Source organism: Globicephala melas, chromosome 2 (genome assembly GCF_963455315.2).
Source record: "Globicephala melas chromosome 2, mGloMel1.2, whole genome shotgun sequence".
Lineage (NCBI taxonomy): Eukaryota > Metazoa > Chordata > Mammalia > Artiodactyla > Delphinidae > Globicephala > Globicephala melas.
The window spans coordinates 73928531-73954188 of record NC_083315.2 but is presented as its reverse complement, the minus strand read 5'-3'; the positions used below and the strand labels follow the sequence as shown (position 1 = coordinate 73954188).

Below are 25658 nucleotides of genomic sequence, written 5' to 3'. Positions count from 1 at the left end.
ATTAAAGGCAGCAGTAATGTGCGCAGCTGTTTGCCGTTAAGCAGTTGAACAGTGATTAAGGAGTAAATGCAAAACAACTGCAACCAACTTGAACCTCTGCGCAGGTCCATAGAGTAAACAGGTTATTTTTTATGCCATGTTTTCAGCCACTTATTGAACTGATTTCATTGGTGGATTCCCCATAACTAAAATAATTCTAAACTATGAAATACAAAGTGTGCTTATAGTTAACATAATGTTTAAAATTGAAGCAGGATGAACTCTTCACCCCCTTGAATAGGAAGCAGCACCCAAACTACAGAAACAAAAGGTTTAAAACTATTTGAAAAGCTTACAAGATAAACTTTGTAAAAATTCAGTAGTGAAATGGGAGACAGAAAAATGTGACAAATGAGTCAAAACCAAAACTTTCCAATTAATTTATTTCAATTCATTAACGTTGCAAAAATACGATGTGCAACAAATCAGGACACAAGTTATTGTATTCCTAACAAGTCAGAGAAAAAGAAAATATTACATCTTCTTAGTAAATCAAGACCAACCTTAGTATTTCTTACAGGGACCACATCAACATCTTGCACACACAGTCTTCAGAACTGAATTTCTCTCACTGTAAAAGGAGAGCACTAGGCTATGCAACATTATCTGAACAGTGATAAAATGATCACAGTACATTAACTGTGTCTAAATGACAGCATGTGAATTTATGGTAAGAAAAATGTATTAATCTTTGAAATATATATCAAAGTGCATTAGTGTCTAACGAACTCTGAATTGTGTTCCATGTGCCCCAAGGGCTGTGCAAGTCAGTGCCCTGAACACCACAAATATTTACTAGCTAGTTTATGTAAATAAGCTGTTTAAGGGACATAACTTCAGAAAATTCAAATACAAAAAGTGCAGTAGAGTAGCTAATTAACATTATTTTCCAAGTTCCTCCTTAGCTACACTGAATGTGAAAACGCATAAAAGTTTCAAAATGCAAATGTTTTAACCTCTTGTACAATGTCTTATAAAATAGAATTAGACAGATATTATAATAATTCTTTAGTAAATGAAAGCATTAAACTTTGATTTTCTTCTGGTGTTTTATGTGTTATATTAAGTGCTTCATGTAAACTTTTCATAAAAGTAGTTCTCAAAACGTAAGAAATTAAGTAGATCTATCATATATATCTGCAACAAAGTAACAGTTCTGTTCAAATTTTAGTGTCACTCCTTGCTGGTTGACACATTATTTTCAATTACCATTAAGAATTTTAAAGGATCACATTACTGGGACTCACCACTGATATGATTCTAACTCATTCAGAATCTTGGGATGGGAAGAGGGGGATGAAAGACTCTCCAGGTAATTCTTCCTTACTATTAGAACACTGAGAATCTCCCACTTCTCGTACCAGCTGACCTTCTCATGCAAGTCTAAGTCCTTAACTCTTTCTCCCAGCAACTCAAATTACGCAATCCCTGTTCCTACAAGATAAACTCTAACAGAATAGTTGGTCTAACTTTTAAGGACATTAATTCCTCTAGCTATCCCACCCTTCTGACATTTGTGATCCACTTCTCAAATAGCTATACAGGATGAGAAAAAATAGGCATGAAAACAAAACAGAATGTGGTAGCCATAACTACCTATTTTCAGTCTACTTCCTCCTCCTCCTGTAGGAGCAATGTTAGCAATTTTCCACGTATCACATGGGGAAAAGGATGAAGCTGCTGTCACCTTATATACAACTTTACCAATCTCATTAGGAAACTGGACATATCCTAATGCTAATTTTTAACTATCAATTGAAGAAATCTAAAAAGCCCCTTCTCCTTTAATTCAAACACTTTCAAATTCCCTGAGCAATCACGTAAAAACAGCCAGAGTAACACAGTCATTTAAAAGAAGACTCTCAAAAAAGCAGATTCCTTACCTTTTTAAATTCTGGAATTGCAGTTGAAGAAAGTCTAGCAACCTATATATACCTGTCAATCAGCAAATTTCAGTATTCAGTATAGTTACTAAAGAGTGATGTCCATTTTGGAACAATACATTAAATGTTTACCAGCTATGTCAAAAGTAACGTAACCCTACACTTCAATCTGAGCATTGTAATTGCTGACCCTCCCTGTTTAAACTTGCTTTTGTATGAAGAGACAAAGCAGAGGAAAATATGAATTTTCATTGTAAGTATTACCAGCCTTTGCCCCCTTCACTCCACAGTCTTATTCACATATTCTGTATGTAGCCTGCAGGTCTTCCTGATTGATACAAGAAATGGTACCAACTGCTGCCATATACAGCACTCCCCTTAACAAGGACACATTCAGTGGAATCTTAGCTAACTCATTATCCCTTTATAGTTTTCTTTCTCTTACTTCCTTGTTTTGTTATCTTCCTTTCCAGGTCCTGCTAGGCCCTACTTGGAATCATATTTCTTTATACTCCCCCCACCCCCAGTTAAAGACTATTAAGCTTAAACTGTGGGATCAATATAGTATCTTCCCTTGGTGCTAATAAGGAATATGACCAAGGAGAACACAATCAGATTACTTTATAAGAGAAACTTTTGACTAAGAAGAGGCGCTCAGAACCTAAACACAACAAAAAATAGTGGCATAAGCATCAAATTAAACAAGTTAGAACCATGATCCCAGCAGAAAGATAAAATAACACAATTTTATGTACTTTCACCTCAATCACTAATGGAAAATTAAAACTGAATGATATGGGGAAAATGTCACATAGCTAGTAATTACAAATAACCAGTTTAATAAATGCTTTTCCTCTGACCTACTTGTTATGATCTTAAGTCTCACAGCTATGAAACATTACGGGGCATGTCCCTATACCAGATTTCATCAAGGTATAGGTTAGAACAGGTATTCTTTTAAATCTAGTGATTCACAGCACATCCCTTTGGTTATATCCCAAATGGTATCACTGTTCCCTCTAAATTTTAATGTTCTGATAGAATATAGGCTATCTCTACTTTAAAAAAATATGTAGGAAAATGCACCACTTTTGCAACGAGTTGTATCTATAATCAGGGACAATGCTTGCAAATGCAAAAGTCAATAAACAGTAACGTGTTGCAACTGAAGAACTGGGTACTTAATGTGGAGGAAAGCCACCTATTTAAAAAGCTCAGCCAGGTTTGACTGAGACACAAATTTATAGATGAAAGACTACTTTTACTGATGAAAGGTCACTTAAAGCACTCTACAAATATAGACTCTAATCACAATTAAATTCAATATGATCTTTTATTCGTAAATTCAGAAGGAAAGCCTAAACTGTTACTGTTAATTTGCTTTTTGAACACAAAGTATTTCTAAGATCTTAGCAAGCAATAATGGTTTTAGCTTTATTGACTATAGTGACATTAGTTCAGGATCTGCCTACAGCAGCTGGATCCAAGTGAAGTCAGGAGGCTGCTAAAGAAAGTCTCATCCTGGGAATCCTCCAGCATCTGCCATAATTGGACTTGGGTTACTGTGTCAAGTTTATGACTGAGGAGGACAAAAAGTAAAGGAAATTCTCTTTTGTAATAGAAAATTTTACACTAAAAACAGCAATGATAAAAGCCAGTCTAGGATAAAATAAATCCTAGAGGTTTAGCTCCTGCACTTCAATTTTACTACTCTTTTGTAAATTACCTTATAAGAAGGGCTGGAGTGTGGTGTGACCCTTAAATCAGGCAGGTACTAAGTTTACCAAATGTATAAGTCACACAAGTATATGACACAGTATTAGACCAACCTGTTGTTTTTGAATGATTTTGTGGGTAATTAAGTTCTATCTGGGGCATAAATACAATTTCAATGCAGAGTCAAGGTACTTACCAAATTAAACAAGGAGTTCATATGCTTACACCAAACGCAAAACACCATAATATGATGATGCTCTAAGACTTACAAAATAACTTAATTTACAGTACTGTCAACATAATTCAACAGAAAATGGGAAAACACACCTTATCTGACTGGGTCAAACACCTGATATGAAAGTATTTTGGTAAAGTGCCCACATTGAAAGTAGTTAGAAAAGCAGCCCCTATTTTCTAAAGAAAAGTAGTGACAGTGAATAACTCATCACATTCTCTGAATATTACACTGCACTCACACCAATTCAGGAGAGTGATACCCTGGACACACAGCTTATTTCACATTAGTGAACAAACCTACAATTTTTATGAAGTTCTGACTTTTGGCCAGAAGATAAAATGTCTGATATATACATATACACAAGCCCCAATTCTTAACCTCTTAAATTCTCTAATTCTAAAAATGGCTTTTTGACTTGTCTTTATGTTTAAAAAAAAAAGTGTGCAATACACTTGTATTTGTGTCTGAATTAAGAAATAAATGTTAAGTGAGAAAAAAACTCAGAATGGTACTAATCTACTTAGATTATGTATATGACCTTTGGGTATTCATGAGAACCAGTTTAACTGTCCCTCACCTTATGAGCGTATTTTCTGAGTGACCCAGGAAGTGTATTTAACCATTTACAAAAACAAATATTTTAACATGCATTTTACAAAATCATGGTCTTATTTACCTGCATATTCTTCCATAAGAAAGGTATACATTAAAAAATACTGCTCAAAAACATAAAAATATATATTATCTCTTTCCTTTTCCATTTAGGCATATAAATATTTTACTGAAGAAAATGCATCATTTAATAAACAAATGCAAAAACTGCTTTATATAAAGTGTGGTTCTCTGCTATTTAGCAATATAAAATATAAAATGATTACAATATAATTAGCTAGTAAAGAGCTAAATTCAAGAGATCTGCAAACCAGTACAGCAGTGAACAGTCCCTTATACAAAAGTCCATTAAGAAAAAGTCAAGTCAGTTTTGTAACAGGTTACATAAAAATCAGGACCAATAAATGCATTATAAATGCAAAAAAGCACTGCTTCATCAGCACATTCTTCAGTGTTTGGACTAGATGCCAAACTTACTGTTCACTTTTCGGTTCATCTTGTTTTCCATTAAGCTCTTGATCAACTCTATTTAATGAAAAACAATATAGATAATAAGATATCAGCAAATGAACAATTCTCTTTCTAAAAATAATGGCTGATTTTACCATAGATTATTATTCTGTTATAAACAAAGCTTTGCAAAGAAGCAGACATAGTAAAAAGGTTACCAAACATTTTCCCAACCAGGAAAGATAATTTTTAAAGGCAAGAGGACACTGGCAAGAATGTGATTATTGTTTTTTTTTTTTAAGATTGTAAGATACTTTATATACAAATGCATATAAACTTTATTAAAAGTTCAAATTACAACAGGCATATTAAAATGTTGAACTGTAGCATGGCTGAGGCAGGGAGCTAAGTGATCTGAGTGGCAGGAAAAATAATTCCCTCAAAAATGATGTTGTTAACTGAAATATTTAAATGCCACTAATGCCATCAACTGATCAACTTTTAAGTTCAGTGGTAAAAGTACATATTTATGGATGCCATAATTATTCTCCAAAATTTATTGGTACACTTAGAATGTGAATACTTTTTATTTATCTTGATAGTAAGAAGCCACAGAATTTAATAATCAGAAGTATCTAGATGTAGATTAAAAATATGATTGGATCAGGAGTGGGATGCATAGAGATCACATCAAAATTTAGGCAAGTGGGGATTAGAAGAATTATGTAATTACCACACAAAAATTATAGACAACCCTTCACAGATAATGTACAACAATCTCTTACTATTATACTTGTATATTTATATTTGTAGTAGTTTGAATCACTGATGGAGGAGAGTTTAAAACAACTTGGTATGATATATGAAGATACTTTTCACACTTGTTTCCATTACTACAATCACCTGAACATTAGTGAGTCAGACCTAAAAGCCTTGGCCTGTGGTAAAGCCAGATTAACAACATTTTAAAATATTTTTTATATTGGTAACAAAAATCTGAAAGGTACATATTCTTGATAAGGCATGCAAAACACATCAATCTTTTCAACATGTGAAATATCGGTATGAACTAATTTCATAATCACTTTATTTTTAAACTCTGTTCAAATATTTTAACAATCAACATCTACCTGGCTACACTTGCACTGAGTTATTTGAAACAAACATCTAAAACATTTAAAACTGCTATATTTCAGCACACTCAGTTTTGAACCCTTATCACCAGTACTCATAGAAATTTCACCTTGGGTAATAAGCTCCCCCATGCAGTTTCTGTTAACTTGGTTTTAAAAACATGCCCTTCTATTTTTAAAACTTGAGTGTTACCCTTTTCAAGCTGACAAGGATTTATTATTTTTCAAGGCTAAAGAAACTCTGTACAAAAACTCAGAAGTGCCTAAAAGATATATGTAATGATTCTATTTAAGATTAAATGAAACGAAAGTAAAAAAAAAAATCAAGATAAAATAATATTGGTAGGTTTCAAACAATACATTTAAATAAGAAGTACAATTCTACTTTTTTTTCTGATGCCTAAGTTACTTAACTAAGAATTTTGTAAAAAGGCACAACATAGCAGATTTCATCAACAAAGGCAATTCATTTTGAAATCCATGAAGCAGCTGGCTTCAAAATACTCTACAATTATAGACTACATTTTAAACTTCAGCCTCTTGTCTGGCAAATTCACACCAATGTCTTGAGAGGAACGAGAAATTAGCAAGATTTAAAATCACTGTCCTTATCTCTATCTTAAAATGTTTAGCTGTAAAGTGTCACATAGAAATGTAAAGCTATGACTCTATCACATGGTCAACTGAATTCTTGCTCATCAACAGAGCCAAAATGTGTTCAAAGTTAAGAATATTCCAGCTCCAGTTCCTTACAATGGTCCAAATGATAACTACATACAAATCTCTCACCTTAACTCTTATGAGACTGTATCAATCTGTTTTGCTAATTTAGTTGTTAATATTTTAAAAATCCATTAACAAGTTAGATCTAAATCCTATAATTTTCTAAATTACTATATAAAATGGTAACTATTTTATACACTTGCCTTTCATCTTCTATGCCAAGATATTAACAGATGACAGTTTGTTATGCTCAAAGCAGAAGTATTCAAAATTAAATTAAAGATGGAAAGCAGAGTGTTTTAACTATTAAATGGTACATTGAACTTTTAGGTATTTTATCACATGTAGAATTTGACTAGTTAGCAGGCCATTTAAGCATACAAGAAAATCAATGTTGGTTAGCCAAAGAACATGTGCATTGCAAATATAATCATCAACCCCAGGGGGGAAAACTGATACATTAAAAAAGTGCACAAATATTTCAAAAGCGCAACTTAGAGATTTAAAGTATGGTGAAACTGGTAAGGTATTATAAATAATTGGTTTTCCAAATAGTATTCTTAGGAATTTACTGTCAGTATTTATACCAAAAGCAGGGAGGAGGAGGTGTGGTCTTTATTTTGTAACTGAGATTATTATGGTGTTAAAACAGAGTGAATCCAAGCCATACTCAGCATCAGGAACTTTGGATTCACTCTACATTTGAATCCTGGGGTATATTTATATTTACAAATGCTATTATCTTTGTCTACGAGCTAACCAACCAATAAGGAAGAGTTAGTCTGTGCAATGCAAATGGACTAGTCTAGATGCAACCCAGTCAAGGTGTGCATATACCTTTTCTGTTTCTTTTTAAACTTTTCTTCTTCATACCTGGTAGGGAAGAGTTATTTTAGTAAACATACATGTTATGAAGATGAACAAAAACTCAAAAAAAGGCACTAAAAATAAACTCAAAAGTTTGCAGGCAAACCCAAAAATATTTAACATACTATACAGGAAGTCAGAACTGACTTAAGAAATGTGGTTTTGACACATTCAACAGACTAAAACATCACATTAATAGAACAAAGAAACATTTTTCTATATTATAGCACTGTGATACTCAAGTATTTATGTTAACAGTCTTCTACCAATTCCTTTTAGAAGTTAGATAAGTGAATTTGGTAAACAGAACAAACTCCAGCCACTGGAAAGTATTAAGATTAGACAGATATAAATATTTTACTTCCCTAATAATATTATTTGATGCCATGACAAGCTTACTCAAATTTGGAGACCAGCATGTTCAAGTCTGGAGAATGTTCCTTAGTACTAACCAATCAAGAGACCATCTCTTAAGACTGTAACTATCTTTAAAAATATAAATGAACCAAACCAGAAACAATTCCTCCTACTCAACTGATAGCCTGAAGAAAACGGTGACTTATGGGGAAAGTGTTGGAAAGTGTCTTCTTCCCCCTTTTCTTTGTTATAAAAACAAGAGCAGTTATAAAATAATTATAATATATGAAGGGAGAAAGAATGGGTACTGAAATATTTACCTCTTGCACATCAAAATATAAAGATCCAATACAATTAAAAAAATGAAACAAAACATACTGTTTTATGCATTCTGGTATTCCAACATATTCCATGGGGACAAGTTCCGCTAGTTCTGCCAAATTAAAGACGTATCTAATTTTTTGGCTGAATTTTGAGCTATGGAAAGAAATAAAGATAATTACCTTAATATTTCTGACCAACAGAACTGACAAGAAATTCATACAAGGAGTCTGTGGGGGTTTCTTTAAGAGTCAATGGTTCTCAGAAAATTACCTAATAAATGGTCTGGTAACAGCCAGAAGTGTTCTGATAAACCAAGAGGGATGTACAATAATGAGAGACTTTAGGTTTTTCCGTAACCTGGAGTTTAAAAGAAAAAGAAAAATTTTAAAGTTCTACAAATTCTAAAGCTAGAAGAAAAGCTAAGACATCAGTAAGTATGTGCAAATCTATACAAAAAATTGAAAAAATCCTCATTCAAGAGCTGTCATTTGGATATGATATTCCTAAAGACAACAAAAGATAACAAACAAAAGAAAATGCACTCCTGAATTCCAATGGTCCTTCCCACTGCCACAAAATGAACTCTACTTCATTTACCTAAATTTATGTTCACAGTGTAGCCTGTTATTAAATGTCTCCTAATATACATTCACTTGTCTTCAAGACTGTCAACCAGGGGTAGAAGCCAATACTGAATATAAAAGTAAGCTCTTTTCATTTTTCAGGATGGAGGGGAAACTGTTATTAATTTCTTCAACACCATGAAAGGCACTGGGCAGGCAGAAAGGTGAGAGGAGAGATCACCACAGGAACAGGCAACATGAATCAGATCTAATGTATTCTTATGGAGTCTAAAATTTTTATTGAAAGTTAAAAGCATTATCCTAGGGCTTCCCGGGTGGTGCAGTGGTTGAGAGTCCGCCTGCTGATGCAGGGGACATGGGTTCGTGCCCTGGTCCGGGAAAATCCCACGTGCCGCGGAGCGGCTGGGCCCATGAGCCATGGCCGCTGAGCCTGCGCATCCAGAGCCTGTGCTCCGCAACGGGAGAGGCCGCAACAGTGAGAGGCCCGCGTACCGCAAAAATAAATAAATAAATAAATAAATAAATAAATAAATATTTAAAAAAAGCATTATCTTAGACAACTTAAAATGATGAAATAAAAACTGCTGTTTTTATCATCATATTTCACACTTACAGTGATGACTAAGTATTAAAAAAAAAAAAAATCACAAGAACCAGCCAATGTCATGTTCAGGTATGAAGAGAAACCTGTTACTGGATCTGAGTTGATTAAACCTAGTTTGAATTAGCTGTGGTCAAATCAAACCAAATAGAGGATCAAAATTCCTTTCATTAGCATGGATGACTAACTCCCAAGAGAATACATTTCTAGAACTCATTCCAAAGAAAGATTACAGCTAAATAAGCATCTTAACTAACAAAATATACTAAGCACTATAAATGAGGCAAAATCCAGAATGTAATAAAATAGGAAATGTACTAAATTCTCCATCCTTTCCCAAAATGTAAATTATAGGAAAATGTTTGATGTGGTACAAAGGAGAAATAAAGAGCTATTTTATAAGTTTGAAAATAGAAACTTGTTATGAAATTAATAAATGTAATTTCTGAAGAAATACATGGTGACTTTAAGTGGCAACAGAAATAAAGTTTAATCTAATAAGGACATAATAAACATTATTCAGACTAGCTTTCCACTTGCATTTACAATACCTTCTATCAATTTGTTGATAGCATTTCCTGAGCCATCCCAGACTGGGCATTTTTCTTCGAGTTGTTGCACCATTTAAATAAACGATCATGTAGTTTTCTGCTACTAACAGCTCCAAAGTGCCAATAACGTACCTGTACAAATAAAGTCTTAGAAACATTGCTATGCAGAACCAAACCAGCTTATCCAAATAACACAATTCCCTTCCCTCCCCTTCAGTGAGAGCAAAAATTTAAAACAGCATTAGTTGGTATTATGGTTATTTAAAGAAAAAAAGTTCTTTTCTTTTAGAAATACATCTTAAAATGTTTATAAATGATATGATGTCTGGGATTTGCTTCAAAATTATGCCATGGGGAGGTATTTGTGGGAATAAAGTATAAACTGATAATTGTGGAACTGGGTGATTGTTACACAAAGATTTAATATACTTCTCTCTGCCTTTGTATATGTTTGAAATTTTCCCCAATAAAGCACTTAATGTGTCCTCAAGTGTAAAATGAAGTTGGAACACATAAACTGTAATATCTCTTCCAGTTTTAAAATGACAATTCTTCTGTTGAGTTGGAAAATGGATAGTTTTTATAATGCCAAGGGATAGACGTAAGGAATCAGAACTAGGATTATTTATATTGGGTTGGCCAAAAAGTTCCCTCAGGTTTTTCTGTAACATCTTACGGAAAAACCCGAATGAACTTTTTGGCCAATGCAATAATTTCTACCCAGCTAAATAAAGTTCTCTTCCTTAAACTGGAGATCTAATGTACTCAATTCTGTCCAAACATTTTTGTGATGATCTACTTACTTAAAGAGATTGTCCATCAGGTATCTATAGTTAGGTTGACCACTTTCAGGCATAAAACAGACAGCAAACACAACAATAGCATTTAATCCATCCCCATAATATCCTGAAAAAGAAACCAGCATGATTATACTCTGAAGATGTTTCAGGGGATATCATTTATGGTTGATAAATTATAGTGGTGCATGTTCCACACATTTCTGAATCAAAAAGTATGGTTTTTTTTGTTCTGACCCTGTATAGTCTTACAGAGCTCTTTAAATCCTCTCTTCTCAAAAAGAGAACAATAAAATTTAAAGAGGAAAGAGTGGGCATAAAAACCAGAAACCCACTTAAATTAGCATACTCAGAAAGCTGCCTTATTTTAGCAAGTAGATAATAATCCAACCAGATACAACATCTGCAATAAAACATTCTTATGCAACTTCTGCGTAAAGTAGTTGCTCTTTAAAAAATAGTTTTACATTCAATGATGTCTAGCATTTTGTAGCTTTTAGGGTATTAAAAAGAAAAGATTATGTCTGACCTAAGTCTAAGTGAAGAAAAACAGCACTAAAATACACGTTTTAATTACAATCTCTAAAACATAAATGTTTTAATTCTCATATAGATATTAAGCTGTAACCAGCAACAAATACTTCCGCTTTAATTTTCATTCCTATTGTTTACAAACATGCACTAAAAAGGAACATTTCAAGTACATTAGAATATTCACTACCTTTCTTAATCCCTTAGTCACAAAACACCTTGTGGTAACTCAATAGGATAAAATGGCCCTAATTATGTTCTCCTAAAAAAATAAAGTGCTATTTCTCAAAAATGTTAGGTTTAAACAATGAGGCAGGTCTCACAACTTGCTTCCAATGAACTAGATGAATTAATACATGTCTGTGGACTTCGTGATCCATATTATCCTGTTTTCTTCACTGAGTAAGACTAAATTAGGCAGAATAATGTAACTGCAAATATTCAAGAGATTTGCTTTCAGATGAATGAAGACTACAGAAATAAACAGAATGCATTTGGCAGAGAGTAAATTAAGCAGAAACGACTATGTGAAAAACCCAATCTGCTTGACCTATGTGGCCCCCTGTCCTGAATTAGGATTTCAGGTAGTATGACATGCTCTATAGAGTTGTATTTTGACTACCACTAACATTCTGGTGCTATTTACACAGTGACTATGTAAACTTCTACATACAAGACAGTCAGACTGATAGATGTTATAACTGCACTTCATAGCTTTTCCTATTTGACTTGTAAATTTCTTAAGGAACAAAGCCTTATTTTTATATATTCCATAAATATGCAAAGTGGGTGTTCCAAAAAAAAAATGGGGAATGAACTAACTGTCTACTTTGTGGTAAAGCTAAATGATTTGTTCAGGGTTTTAAGGCAAATTAAGATTCATATTTTAAAGGGCCAGGTTGTATTTATAAGCGCAAAAGAGTATAAGAACGTTCACAGGGGACTTCCCTGGTGGTGCAGTGGTTAAGAATCCGTCTGCCAATGCAGGGGACACGGGTTTGATCCCTGGTCCTGGAAGATCCCACATGCTGCAGAGCAACTAAGCCCGTGCGCCACAACTACTGAGCCTGCGCTCTAGAGCCTGCGAGCCGCAACTACTGAAGCCCCCGTGCCTAGAGCCCGTACTCCACAACAAGAGAAGCCACCACAGCGAAAAACCTGTGCACTGTAACGAAGAGTAGCCCCCACTCGCTGCAACTAGAGAAAGGCTGAGCGCAGCAACGAAAGAAACCTGTGTGCAGCCCAACACAGCTCCCCCCCCAAGCCAAAAGCAAATGAATGGCAAAGACAAAAAATAAAGTGTTCACAGCAGTTTTAATCATAATAGCTCAAACTAGAAAATAACTCACAAGGCCATCAAAATAGTGATGGATAAGCAAACCGGCAGTAACAAGGAATGAACTATGGATACATGCAACAACATGGATAAATGTCAAAATCATTAGGCTGAGTGAAAGTAGACAGAGTGTAAACTATGATTCCAGTTACATGAAATTCTTTAACAAGCAAAACTAATCACGGGGTAGGCATTAGAATAGTGGTTATTGGAGAGAGGGTATTCATTGAGAAGGAGAACCAGAGAATTTTCTGGGGCAATGAAAATGTTCTGTCTGTCTGGGGGTGTAGATTTTAAGTGTATATAGTTCTATGGGCATTCATCAAAATTCAGTGAACTGTACACTTAAGATTAGAGCATTTCTTGTGAAATAAGTCAGACAGAAGAATGACAAATACTGTATGTCACTTGTATCTGAAATCTAAAATAGCTAAACTCACAGAAACCGAGACTAAAATGGTGGTTACCAGGGGCTGGGGGTAAAGGGGAGATGTTGATCAAAGTAAAAACTTCAAGTTAGAAGATGAATAATTTCTGGGGATTAATGTACCACATAGTGACTATAGTTAACAATACTGTATTATGTACTTGAAAGTTGCTAAAAGAGTAGACTAGACCTTAAATGTTCCCACCACAAAAAAGAAATGGTAATTATGTGATGTGATACAGGTGTTAGCAAATGCTATGGTAGCAATCACTTGCAGTATATAATGTGTCAAGGACTTTCCTGATGGTCCACTGGTTAAGAATCCGCCTTCCAGGGACTTCCCTGGTGGTCCAGTGGTAAAGAATCCGCCTTACAATTCAGGGGACTCGGGTTTGATCCCTGGTCAGTGAACTAGGATCCCACATGCTGCGGGGCAATCCGCGTGCCTCAACTAGAGAGCCTGCATGCCGCAAACTACAGAGCCCATGTGCTCTGGAACCTGTGTGCCACAACTACAGAGCCCAGGCGCCCTGGAGCCTGCTCACCAAAACTAGAGAAGAGAAAACCTGCACGCCACTGCTAGAGAGAAGCCCACACACTGCAACGAATGATCCCGCGTGCCACAACTAAGACCCAATGCAGCCAAAAATAAACAAAATAAATAACAAATAAAACTTTTTTTAAAAAAAAGAAAGCAAAAGAAAAAAAGAATCCACCTTCCAATGCAGGGGACGCATTTTCGATCCCTGGTTGGGGAATTAAGATCCCACATGCCGAGGGGCAACTAAGCCTGCGCGCTCTAAAGCCCACATGCCACAACTGAGCCCGAGGGCCACAACTAAAGAGAAGCCCACATTGCAACGAAAGAGCCCACGTACTGCAACAAAAGATCCCACATGCCGCAAGTAAGACCCGAGGTAGCCAAATAACTAAATATTAAAATTAAAAGAAAATATATATATAACGTATCAAATCAACATATTTTACACCTTCAACTTACACACTTTGTCAGTTTTATCTCAATGAAGGTGGAAAAAAAGGGAATATACAAATGCTACAAAAAAAGGATTACAGTAGCTCACTGTATATAAATTATAAATGGATAAAAAAGGGAGAAAGTCCCAGTTTAGGGGTGTCTAGGGATAAGGGTGGAAGGAGACAGTTTTCACCGTACACTCTTACACCTTTTGAACTTACTGTATGCACGTGTTAACAATTTTTAAATGTTGGCTTTAGCCTTTTACTTCAAACCTGTTACATTTCTAAAAGGACATGATGTTTATTATGCTTTCAAAATTATGTAATACCTCAAAGGAGAGATTCTCTTAAGCATTCAGATTTCTGATATTGTATTAAAAAATCTAAAAAATCTTTGGTAACCATTACCTCCATGGCTAATAACTTTTTTATAGGGTTCAATTGCTTTCATATCAACCCTGTGGTCCTGTTCTCCAATTCTGAACATACGCCAGCGTCGTCCATCTTCTTTTTCCTCTGCTGCTGTATATTCAGTAATTGAGCCTTTCCTAATAACTTCAGTAGTCTTGGGTTTCGGAAGATCATCTGTCAAAATAAAAGGTTTTTGAATCACAGATTGTTATTTATAAAATAAAAATCAAATTACATGTTAACCACTTTACTATCGAATTAGATTGTTCAGAGAATTTTTTTATTATACCTTCTGTGGAATTTTATTTATTTTTTAACTTTTTATTTTATATTGGAGTATAGTTGATTAACAATGTTGCGATAGTTTCAGGTGTACAGCAAAGTGACTCTTTTCCCATTTAGGTTGTCACATAATACTGAGCAGAGTTCCCTGTGTGTGGAATTTTAAATATTTCTTCTGTAATAGAGGAAAAGGCTTATTCTTGATATAAGGCCATTTTGTTTTTTGGAAATCATGGTTAACTTGTTTTGAATTGCTTAATTCAGAAAGGACCTAATCGCAGTACAACGTACACCCACAAATTCAGAAACGTTAATTCACACAGCCATCAAAATCTTAGTACACTGGCCCTACAATGCCTTTCCAGATTCTATTTACAACACTGTCCTTGACAGACAGTTACCACTATAGGTTACTTAAAGCAACTCTCTGGGAGCCAATGTTTTTTGTTGTTGAGCACATAAATTATTCCCCAAACATTATAATACCAGATAGAAAGTGGTTAACGAGTCAATGATTATTTCTCATTTGATCAGTCTTATAAAGCAGAAAATTACTGATAATATTCTGAAGTGTACATGCAAAAGTCTATTTTAAATTGACATTAGTCAAAGCACAAGCACCAATGATTAGGTATAATTTACATTTTAAGATTGCACTTTAGCTGATTTTTAATGAAGCAATGATTTTCGAAATTTTAGTATCATAGTCCTTACCAAAAGATGGGGGAAGGGGAAACCTACTGTATGTTAGTTGTTTGTTTCCAAGACAAAGCTGTTAACGGAAAATATCCTTCCAGGAAATGACTACAGCAGCATTAAAGAAAGAAGAGACAAAACACATAGGCAGAAAACTATTTCAGTATCTTTATAAAATATTGCTTATTACCGGATTGCATATTGAACCAGTGAAACAGGGAAGAAAAAAGGAACAGAAGATAACAGCACATTAAGGATCTTACTCTTTACTGCAGATAACATACCTAGTGATAAACACTGCTTTGAAATAAAAATCACTTTAAAGATGAACTAAACATATATAAATTATTAACAACTATAAAGATACTGTAGACAGCAATTATCTAATTAAAGAAAGCATGCAAAGCAAAACACATGCCAATTCCTTTCAATTCCAAATAACTAATGATAAAGAATATAAGGGTGGAGGCTAGGAGAATACATTAATTCAAGGTAGTTGTTTACAAAGTGCAGCACTATCCGGCAAACCTATTTAAAAAAAAAACACCTTCAAAAAAAAACCACTCCCTTCAGAACTCCCTCTCTGCAAATTCTTAACTACTTTTAGCACATTCCCTAAAGCATAAGTTTCTTCAAAGCTTTTCTTCTTAGTTATCTACTGAATAAAAGAACATGCCATAATTATCAAGCAATATTGGGAGCAACACGGAAAAACGTACGTTTACAGCATTGGGCAATTAAGAAAAAAATAGAGCCACATGTGTAATCTACTATAAACGGTTTTGAAAGCCATCGTATTCAGTGTTTAGCCGAATTTCATATCTTTGCAACAAATATATGAACTTTAGAAAGTATAACATTTCAACAAAATCCCTTAGCCACTCCTTAGCTGGTTCATGATCAAGTTTTAAGTTTTTCCAATTATCCTAATAGGAAAATGCTACCATGTATGTATATAAACACGAACATTCATTAATAAAAGTCAGGTAAAAATAATGAAACACTTACCTTCCCACTCAAATTCATTACTGTCCTCTGATGGTGTATCTAAGTCATCTAAGTCAATCTCCCCGCTTTCATCCAAATCATCTGACCACACAGAGCCATCACTAGGATCCAGGGTTAGGCTAATGTCAGGAGCCATTAGTTTCTTTCTCACTTTATTGCCATTAACTTCTAGTGAGCCGGGAATGGGTTAAAAAAAAAAAAAAAAAGTGAAAGATATATTTAGAAAAAATGCTTAGATGTATAAACTGAATAAGAGAAAAACTTTAATCACTTTATTCTTGAGAAAATAACATTAATTAAACACAATTCCAAAGCACTTATTTACAAACTTTGGATTTTGATCACTATTGCTTCTGTATCACAGCAAGATGACACATCTCAGCAAGGATATGCCTTTTTAAATAACCGCAGCAGACCTTATAGTCACCTTTTACTATTAAAAACGATCTCCTCTCACCCCTTTATGGTTGAAATTTCTAAAACCCAAAGGTATGTTTCTGAAAAGTATTCCAAAGCAATCCAAAAACGCTTTCCTAAACATTCAAATTACCCTTTGGCACCCTATGATGGAATAAAAACTGAGTATATTTTTTATCTTGACAAAGAAATGTGTTCAAAAAATAGCACAGTTAAAGTCTATCACTAAGTGTCAAGTTCTTACCAGGCTGACTCTCTGGTCCAGTTACAGCTAATATATCTGCTTCAATACTATCATCTTCCGGTAAAGGTCTAGAACACACAGACACAATTTTTAACCCAGAAATTAAAAAAAAATTTTTTGAAGTTCAAAGATCTATTAAAATAGCTTATAGAAACAATTATGTGGAAAACTGAATAAACCAATGTTTCTTAAGGTTTAGTAATTTACAAACCACTGTCAAAGAAAATTTTCAGACTGTCTGAATTGACTTACATATTTACATAAGCAACACATAAAAGTAGATATATATATTCCTTATGTAACTGCTCTTAAATACAACTACAAAACAAATTAAAAAATCATTAATCTACAAAACAAATATATTTCAAATGCATGAATTTAATGTGATGCATGATACAATGTACAATGAAGCTGAATTGTCACTCACAATGGGAATATGGTAATGATGATTACATATTTTGAGCTCTGCATTTCTTTATTACTATTATCATGCTATGCTATGCAATGACTCGGTACTCTCACCAGCTGTCCATATTCCAACTGCTAAGGAACCTTCTTATGCACTGGGATGGTATTCTGACCAAGATGGCATGGAAGCATCACTTAAATATAAAGTCTGCCTTTGCTCTTTTTCTCTTAACCCAACTGGTGCCAATACAATTGTAAACACAAATGCAAATGTGTCAAGGTAGCTCGCCAGATAACCTAGAAAGCTCTTCCTTGGTTACTTAACAAGCTTTTTCTCAAAATAAAAGCATACAACTTAACAATTCTTATAGACTTCTAAAGACCATCTTCCCCTAGAAACCCCTCAGACTCTTATTACCAGTATTAAATGAATACTTTGCAACACTGGGTTTCTTTAAGAAGCCTGATATTCATTTAGTAAGTCAGCAATCCCCAACCTTTTCGGCACCAGGGACCAGTTTCGTGGAAGACAATTCTTCCACAGACAGAGGGGCAGTGGGGGGATGGTTCAGGCGGGAATGTGAGTGATGGAGCGGCACTGAAGCGGCAGATGAAGCTTCACTCACTCGCCCTCCTCTCACCTCCTGCTGTGTGGCCGGGTTCCTAACAGGCCACAGACCAGTAGTGGTCCGTGGCCTGGGGGTTGGGGACCCCTGTAGTAAGTGACATCTCAATAAAGAAACTGTGAAGTTTTGTTTACTTGTTTTCATTTAAAAGCATTGCTTACATTGGAAAATCTTCATCTTGCCATTCTTCCTTAAGTTCAACACCTTCCATCCTCAGCCTGGACTCAATGTCAACTACAAGCTCCTGATAACCCAGAGAGCCAAGGTCCTGTAAAAAACGAAAAAAAAATTTACAGGCTTATTTTTCACTTTATCTGCTGAAAAGATGCAATAATCTTATACCTTAGTTCATACTTCCACCCTGATCATGAAATAAATTTAGTTGGTTGCAACTACAACTTTTTTCCCCCAAGAATTAGAACAGAAAACAGAGTGTATATATTCCAGTAATTACTGTTTGTAATAAGGGTATTGTGCAGTGAAGTACCTGCTTCCATTTGCATATATGCATGTGTGCCCCAGGACACGATTTAAAATTTATTAGGTCCTGTAAATTATGTAAAAGCAATTTGCGGGATGGGGGGCACAAATAATAAAAGTAAATAAATATATGCTCTATTCTACACCCATAATTAAATTTTCTGTCCTTTGGAGAGAGGTTAATTCTAGAAATTGAACACTAGGTAAATAGCATTTACACTCACTTGATTCAGCAGAGTCCAAGTGGTGTGCTCTTATATTACTTCTCTATAGTTCCAATGACATAATTCCTGAGCCACTTAAAGAAGGCTATTCAGTACCTGTCCAGTAAATGAATTATGCTACGTTCTGATTTGCTTCATATCTATAACAAGCTTTTCTCATGTAGTTTAGCATGAGTTTTCAGACACTGAATTTGGTGAATATTTCTATTCACGCAACTCCATGTTTTAACTTAGTTTCAGTTTTTCCAAGAAAGGATGTGGGTGTTACTATCCGCAGTTTACAAAATGAAGGATCTAGAGTTTGGTATCGTTGATGGAATAAGAAATACAGGTTTAAGTATATTATTTAAGAAGTCATTAAGATCAACTGGTTAACAGTGCAACAAAAATCGTGACAACTTTAGGGGGCAAGAGGTATAAACGGAATATTTAGTTCACTTACATTAGAGTAAGTCAATAGATGTCTAAAGTTATCTTTTAAAAAAGAAGTAAAACATAGATGTCTTAAGAGATAGAAAGTATTACTAGTTATCACTAGCAGTTTTAAAACAAAGTTAAAAGTGGTTGACACCAGTGGAAGAAGAAATAAGGTGGGAGGGGGAGAAGATGCTATTCATGGTAAATCCTTCTAAATTATTTAACTTTTAAAACCATGTATGTATAACTTGTGGTCATATTTTATGGTTGCCTTATCTGCTGTGTCATTACAACATTCAAAAGATACACAAAGTTGTACCAAAAAACCATTATGTTCCAGAACAACAACAACAAAATTACATTGGAAATTTTCTAAAGTGTTAGATTTCACATAATAAACTACATTCATATCTCTGCCAAGACTGGGAGGCTCTTTTCCCAGTTTGAATTCTTACTTATGCTCAAGAGATTTCAAACATTCTCAAAAGGTCTAAATTGTTGAGGAACCACTTGCAAATAGAAAAAAGCAAATGCTGTCTTTTCTTCACCAACATGTTTGCTGGGAAAAGTCAGTTAATTTACACATAGGAGTAAGGCATTTTTAATTCTCCGGGAAAAACTGAGCCAGGCAATTTTGAGAAATGAATGGAAAACACACTTAAAATATAATAATCTTGACTTATTTAGCAGTTTCTCTGTTTCTGATACATAACCTATAAAGTAATCTGACACACCTTCAAGGACCACTTCATAGACTGTTCTCTGACAGCAACTCTTACTCTCTGTAGAGAGGAAAACAAACAAAAAAGGGATACCTACTTTAACAAATAATTTTCTATTTAGAACACAGAATTATTAGAAAAGACCCCCAAATTATGATCAATAAAACCCAAATACTTAATACTTATTACTCTAGAATTCATGTTCAAGTGAGAGTGCAGCATTCTATTACTTAAGGTTGAAAACTGACAGTCTATTCCAACTTTTATAACTTTTTTTCTTTTTTGGCTGCATTGGGTCTTCATTCCTGCGCACGGGCTTTCTCCAGTTGCAGTGAGCAGGGGCTACTCTTCGTTGAGGTGTGCGGGCTTCTCATTGCAGTGGCTTTTCTTGTTGCAGAGCATGGGCTTCAGGAGTTGTGGCTCACGGGCTCTAGAGCGCAGGCTCAGTACTTGCGGCACACGGGCTTGGTTACTCCGCGGCATGTGGGATCTTCCCAGAGCAGGGATCGAACCCATGTCCCCTGCACTGGCAGGCGGATTCTTAACCACTGTGCCACCAGGGAAGTCCCTCAACTTTTAAATTCATTACACTTCTCAGTGTTTTTTCAAATCTTTGATACTCACTATGAAGTGAATTAATGTTTTTTCCTAGATTTAATAATCAGAGCTTTCATTACTTAGTTTCACATTTTTACTGGGTGTTGGAAAAACAATAGGATGTTCTGAGTGTTTTTTTCAAATACCCCACATACTCAGAAAAACATTTAATATTTCAAAAATATAAGCGGTGACTGGAAGTTGCTACCACTATACTCCCAACATCTAGCACAGTGTCCGGCACATAATGGGTCTTTAAACATTAGTTAAATTTAAAAATAAACATTTAATTGTAAGGTTTAACATTGAATAGTAACCATTTGTTTTGCTCAACCTGTTAAGTTTTTTTTTCTAATTAAACTACATAAATAGTCTCCCTGTTTAGTTTTACCCCTCAAAAAGAGCAGTGAAAATATTTGGGGCAACCTACATACAAGCAGTGTCTATTTCTGTTGGTAAAATTATTCCTTGTTTGTAAGAGAAAATACATACCTTGTGAAATTCTAAAAGATAAACCATGTCTTTTAGCTGCTTTACCACTTGAACAAGTCAACCACGTGAAAATACTTCTCTAGACACAGGCAGCCAGAGTCTCTCAGCTCATTTAGCTGATTCATTCAACTTTTACTTTAATATCATTGAGTCATGTGATGTTAATACACCCCAGCATATGGACATGGATATTTAGTTTGGGGATAATTAATTAAGCTAGTTAAACGAAACCTAGGAGGAGAGAGAAATACAGATTCACTCTTAACCATTTCATCACCAATTTTAGGGGAGAAGTACACTAGGTAAAGTTTAAATGACAGAGAGAGGACTGCTCTTAGAAGCACATTATCAGTAGCTGTAAGAACAGGAAACAAGACAGGAGCAATATAAGCACAACTACTCTGAAGGAAATCAGGATGCTGCTGATTCACAAGTTAATCGTGGCTGTTTCCCGTTTTTTGTTCATTGATTTGGTAAATCAGAATGGGGAAGTAATACTTTACGATGCCAACTGTTAAAATAACCAAATGCAACAGGAATACCCTGATTTCTCAACAAATGTGTGGTAGTGGTGGTACATCATTACTTATGCCAGTTAGCAGTGGAGGTCACAGAGATAAATTCAAAAACAGTAGCTGACCTCAGTGAGGTGTGGTGGTAAATTCAACCAAGATGAAAACGGGGATTTCCCCATGCAGCCTAACAATATAACAAACAACAAACAACAATATAAGCAAAAATTGAATATTAAGATCATATTTCCCCATGCAGCCTAACAATATAACAAACAACAAACAACAATATAAGCAGAAATTGAATATTAAGATCATATTTAGAACTGCCTGAATTATCACTTACAATTTTACATGACAACTTTACTATTATGTAGTTTAACCTAGATGTAGGTGCTAATAACCAACATGTATGCTGAAATCAATCTGGCAAAAGGAAATGCTTAGGCAAGGCTTTCACATCCCCATTTAAAGGAAAGGGCTTCATTCTAAATATTTATGTTCACTTTTTCCTGTGAAGCTGGCAATGCTGGTAGCACTACAAGAAAATACTTTAGGCCCAGCCTATGTGTTTAGGAAGGTCACCAAAACACCTGTAAAAATCCTATATGCTTGTCATTGTTTCCTTGAGAGCAGAGTCATGCAGGTTTTTAAGAATGAAATGACACAAAGATATCATATCGCCTCACACTTTAGGACGGCTATTATCAAAAAGACCAGAAATAACAAAATGTTAGCGAGGATGAGGAGAAAAGGGGATCCTTGATGGGAATGTAAACTGGTGCAGCCACTACGGAAAACAGTAAGGAGGTTCCTCAAAAAATTAAAAACAGAACTCCCATATGATCCAGCAATTCCACTTTTGGGTATTTATCGGAAGAAAATGAAAACGTTAACTGGAAAAGATATCTGTACCCTCACATTCACAGCAGCATTATTTACAATAACCAACAATATGCAAGCAACCTAAGTGTCCATCGATGAATACACACACACACACACATACACACACGCACACAAAGGAATATTATTCAGCTATTTAAAAAAAACTCTGCCATTTGCAACAACACGGATGGACCCTGAGGGCATTATGCTAAGTAACGTAAGTCAGACAGAGAAACACAACACCATATGATCTCACTTATGTGTAGAATCTTTAAAAAAAAAACCCAAAAAACAAAAAAACAGAAAAAAACCCAACCCCCCCGAAACCAAGCTCATAGATACAGAGAACATACTGGTGGTTGCCAGAGGTCGTGGGGTGGGAGGTGGGTAAAATGGATGAAGGGGGTCAAAACGTACAAACTTCCAGCTATAAAATAAGTCAGTCCTGGAAATATAATGTATAGCATAGTGACTATAATTAATAAAACTGTATTAGATATATACAAGCTGCTAAGAGAGTAAATATTAGTCCTCATCACAAGAAAAAAAATTTGTAACTAAGTGTGGATGTTAAGTAGACGTATTGTGGTGATCATTTTGCAATATATTCAAATATCGAATCATGATGTTGTACACCTGAAACTAAAAAACTGTCATGTCAATTATATATCTCAATTAAATGTGACACCCTATCAGAAATGTTAACACAAAATTCAAGAGAAATTACAATAGTGCTATTTCTCAAAATTGTGACGATAAAGCACAGGGTAATTATGCCAACTATACAAGGTACATTATATTATCAGTATGCAGAACGTACTGGAAATGCTCTGAGACCTTTAAGAAGATTAAAGTCTAAAAACTGATCTGTAACACTTTTCTGTGGAGTTACAAATATTGGATGTAACATAAAATTATAACTTTGGAATATTATTATCATCACATTATACTAGCACTCTGCTTTATAGGATGCAAACTTCACATGGCATTTTTTGATCCACTATCAGCCAAGGTTAAATTATCGGATCTGGCTACACATATACTTCCTTTTTTAGATGCCTTTCTCCACTACTGCTCCTTCTACGAGCATTACACCAGAAGGAAGAGAACTACTTTCCTAAAGAGTGCTTTTCCCCTTTACTAACCACTTGTACATCCATCATCCCATGCGTCCCACCCAAAAACTTTGTGTCGTATAAAACACTGATGTTATTACACCCATTTTATCTTATATATGAGGCAAATAACACTACATTCTGGTTTCCAGATTAGACCTAGACTGTTTCTAATACAGTACACCGCCTCCAGTTCACTGGCAACTTTCTACAGAATAAGCCTGCAATGCCAGATATGGCTACACTTAGCTTCAAAGGTCCTGTAATGCCTAAAGACTACAATAGCACAGACTTATGATGATCTAGTTTAAGCCCCATGTTTGCAGAAGTGGACCTGTCATACTTCCTGTCTAAACCCAACAATATTAGGCTGCAATAGAGGAGATCATGAAAATCAAAAAGATTGTGTGGAGAAAATGTAAAATGATAAGAACTAAGGAGAAGATATGCAAAATCATAAGAAAATAGTCTGTAGGGTAACTAGACACGGTAACTTCAGTTATAATTTTGAGGAAACAACACCCATTTACAAATGGCAGAAATTCTTGTATAATTTTAAAGAAAAAATACGTTTAATTTTAAAAATTAAGTAATTAAGCATTAGGAAAAATAGCCTTTTTTTAAAACTCCGAAAAAAAAAAACCACCACCAAAACACAATCACACTTCATTAAACTAACTACATGCAAGGCGCTACGACTACCTAGATGACAAAAGCCGTGCTCTCAAAGAGCTGCCCAGAACAGGGAAGACCAAGGGGGTTTCAAAGCAACGTATCAGACTCAAATACATTTCTGATTTAATAGGAGTTGCTCTAGTAGATCTCCAGGGGCATCAAGAAACTCAAACCACTTTTGCCAGGTACGGAAGTAAAAGGCAGTGTCTGAATCCACGCAGGAACTGGGCTTTCCACATATCAAGGTCCCTTAAAGCCCTGATTACAGATGCCGCTTCCGTGTCTATATTCCCGGAGGGTGTGGAGCACATTAGACATCCAAGTTTCTTTGTTCTGCACCAGGACCAACGCTGGTGACAAACAAGGGACCAACGTGCCCCCAGAGTGGGGGATGTGGAGAGGGGCAGAGAAGAGAGCACCACCCCTACAAACGGAAAAGGGGTGGGAGAAGGGGGGACGCAAGGGTGGCAAAAAGCAATCAGAAGCCTGGCCAAGGGCGGGGGCCTAAGCGGGGCGGGGATCCGGGAAGTGCCTCCGGGCAGTTTCCGCGGCGCCTCCTACAGCGGATACCGCTCTGGGCTTCCCTTGTCGGGCGGTCCGGGATACGCGCCCCTCGGACGTCCCCCCGTCCACCCCAGGACTGTTCCCAGCTCAGACCCGCCGTGCCCAGCCTTCCCGAGTCGCACTGACCCCGGAGGAACCCCTGGCCTCCTCGTCTTCTTCGCCCCTCCAGGCCGGCGACGCAGGGCTGACGGCCAGGTCGCAGAAGGTAGCGCCGAGCGGAGCCCGCTCCCTTCCGACGGTGAGACCCGGGCCCAGTCCCTCAGCCACAGCGGCAACAGCCGACCCGGATGCAGAGAGCTGCTCCGGAGGAAGTGACAACATCCCGACCTTCTCCAGACGCCGCAGCTGGCGGAAGCCAAGGCGGAGCCGTGGCGTCTTCGGGAAGCCTCAGGGCTCTTTCTCCCGACCACACCCTCAGCCGTTGGGTGGAAGGAAGGGAGGGAGGAGCTAATGCCTGCGCGCAGGCGCCCGCGACTTGGCCCGCGGGGCTGTCAAGCGTTTCTGTCCGGCAGGCGACCTGTTACACAACCCTGCGGCCCTTGAGAGGCTACTGGCGCTTCCTCGCCCGGCGCAGGACCGCCGCCCTCGAGTCTCAAGGAGCCATTTTTATATTCTTTATGTTTGCTTTACTGATCATTATGATAGCGCTATATAATAAAATAGATGCAAAAAGAGGAGGAAAAATATCAGATGTCTCACTGGGGAAGTTAACCTCAGAAGAAATCCTTAGAGTCTG

At 36.0% G+C, this 25658-nt stretch overlaps 1 protein-coding gene across 3 annotated transcripts; it reads right to left on the bottom strand.

Annotated features, from left to right (window-relative positions):
• Positions 1-395: 395 nt before the first annotated feature.
• Positions 396-25243, bottom strand: BNIP2 (BCL2 interacting protein 2). Of its 3 annotated transcripts, XM_070044907.1 has the most exons (12): positions 25049-25243; positions 20095-20142; positions 18401-18507; positions 17206-17273; positions 16545-16712; positions 14556-14732; positions 10882-10984; positions 10079-10210; positions 8613-8699; positions 8397-8495; positions 7632-7667; positions 396-5013 (listed from the first exon to the last, which is right to left on the bottom strand). In XM_070044907.1, exons 1-12 carry the CDS (start codon positions 25241-25243, stop codon positions 4962-4964), a joined length of 1272 nt encoding a protein of 423 aa, XP_069901008.1. In that variant the 3' UTR covers positions 396-4961. The 3 variants fall into 3 exon arrangements, with proteins under 3 accessions (XP_069901008.1, XP_069901009.1, XP_060150163.2); XM_070044908.1 differs by lacking the exon at positions 7632-7667; XM_060294180.2 differs by lacking the exon at positions 20095-20142 and having other exon boundaries at positions 25049-25237.
• Positions 25244-25658: the final 415 nt, after the last annotated feature.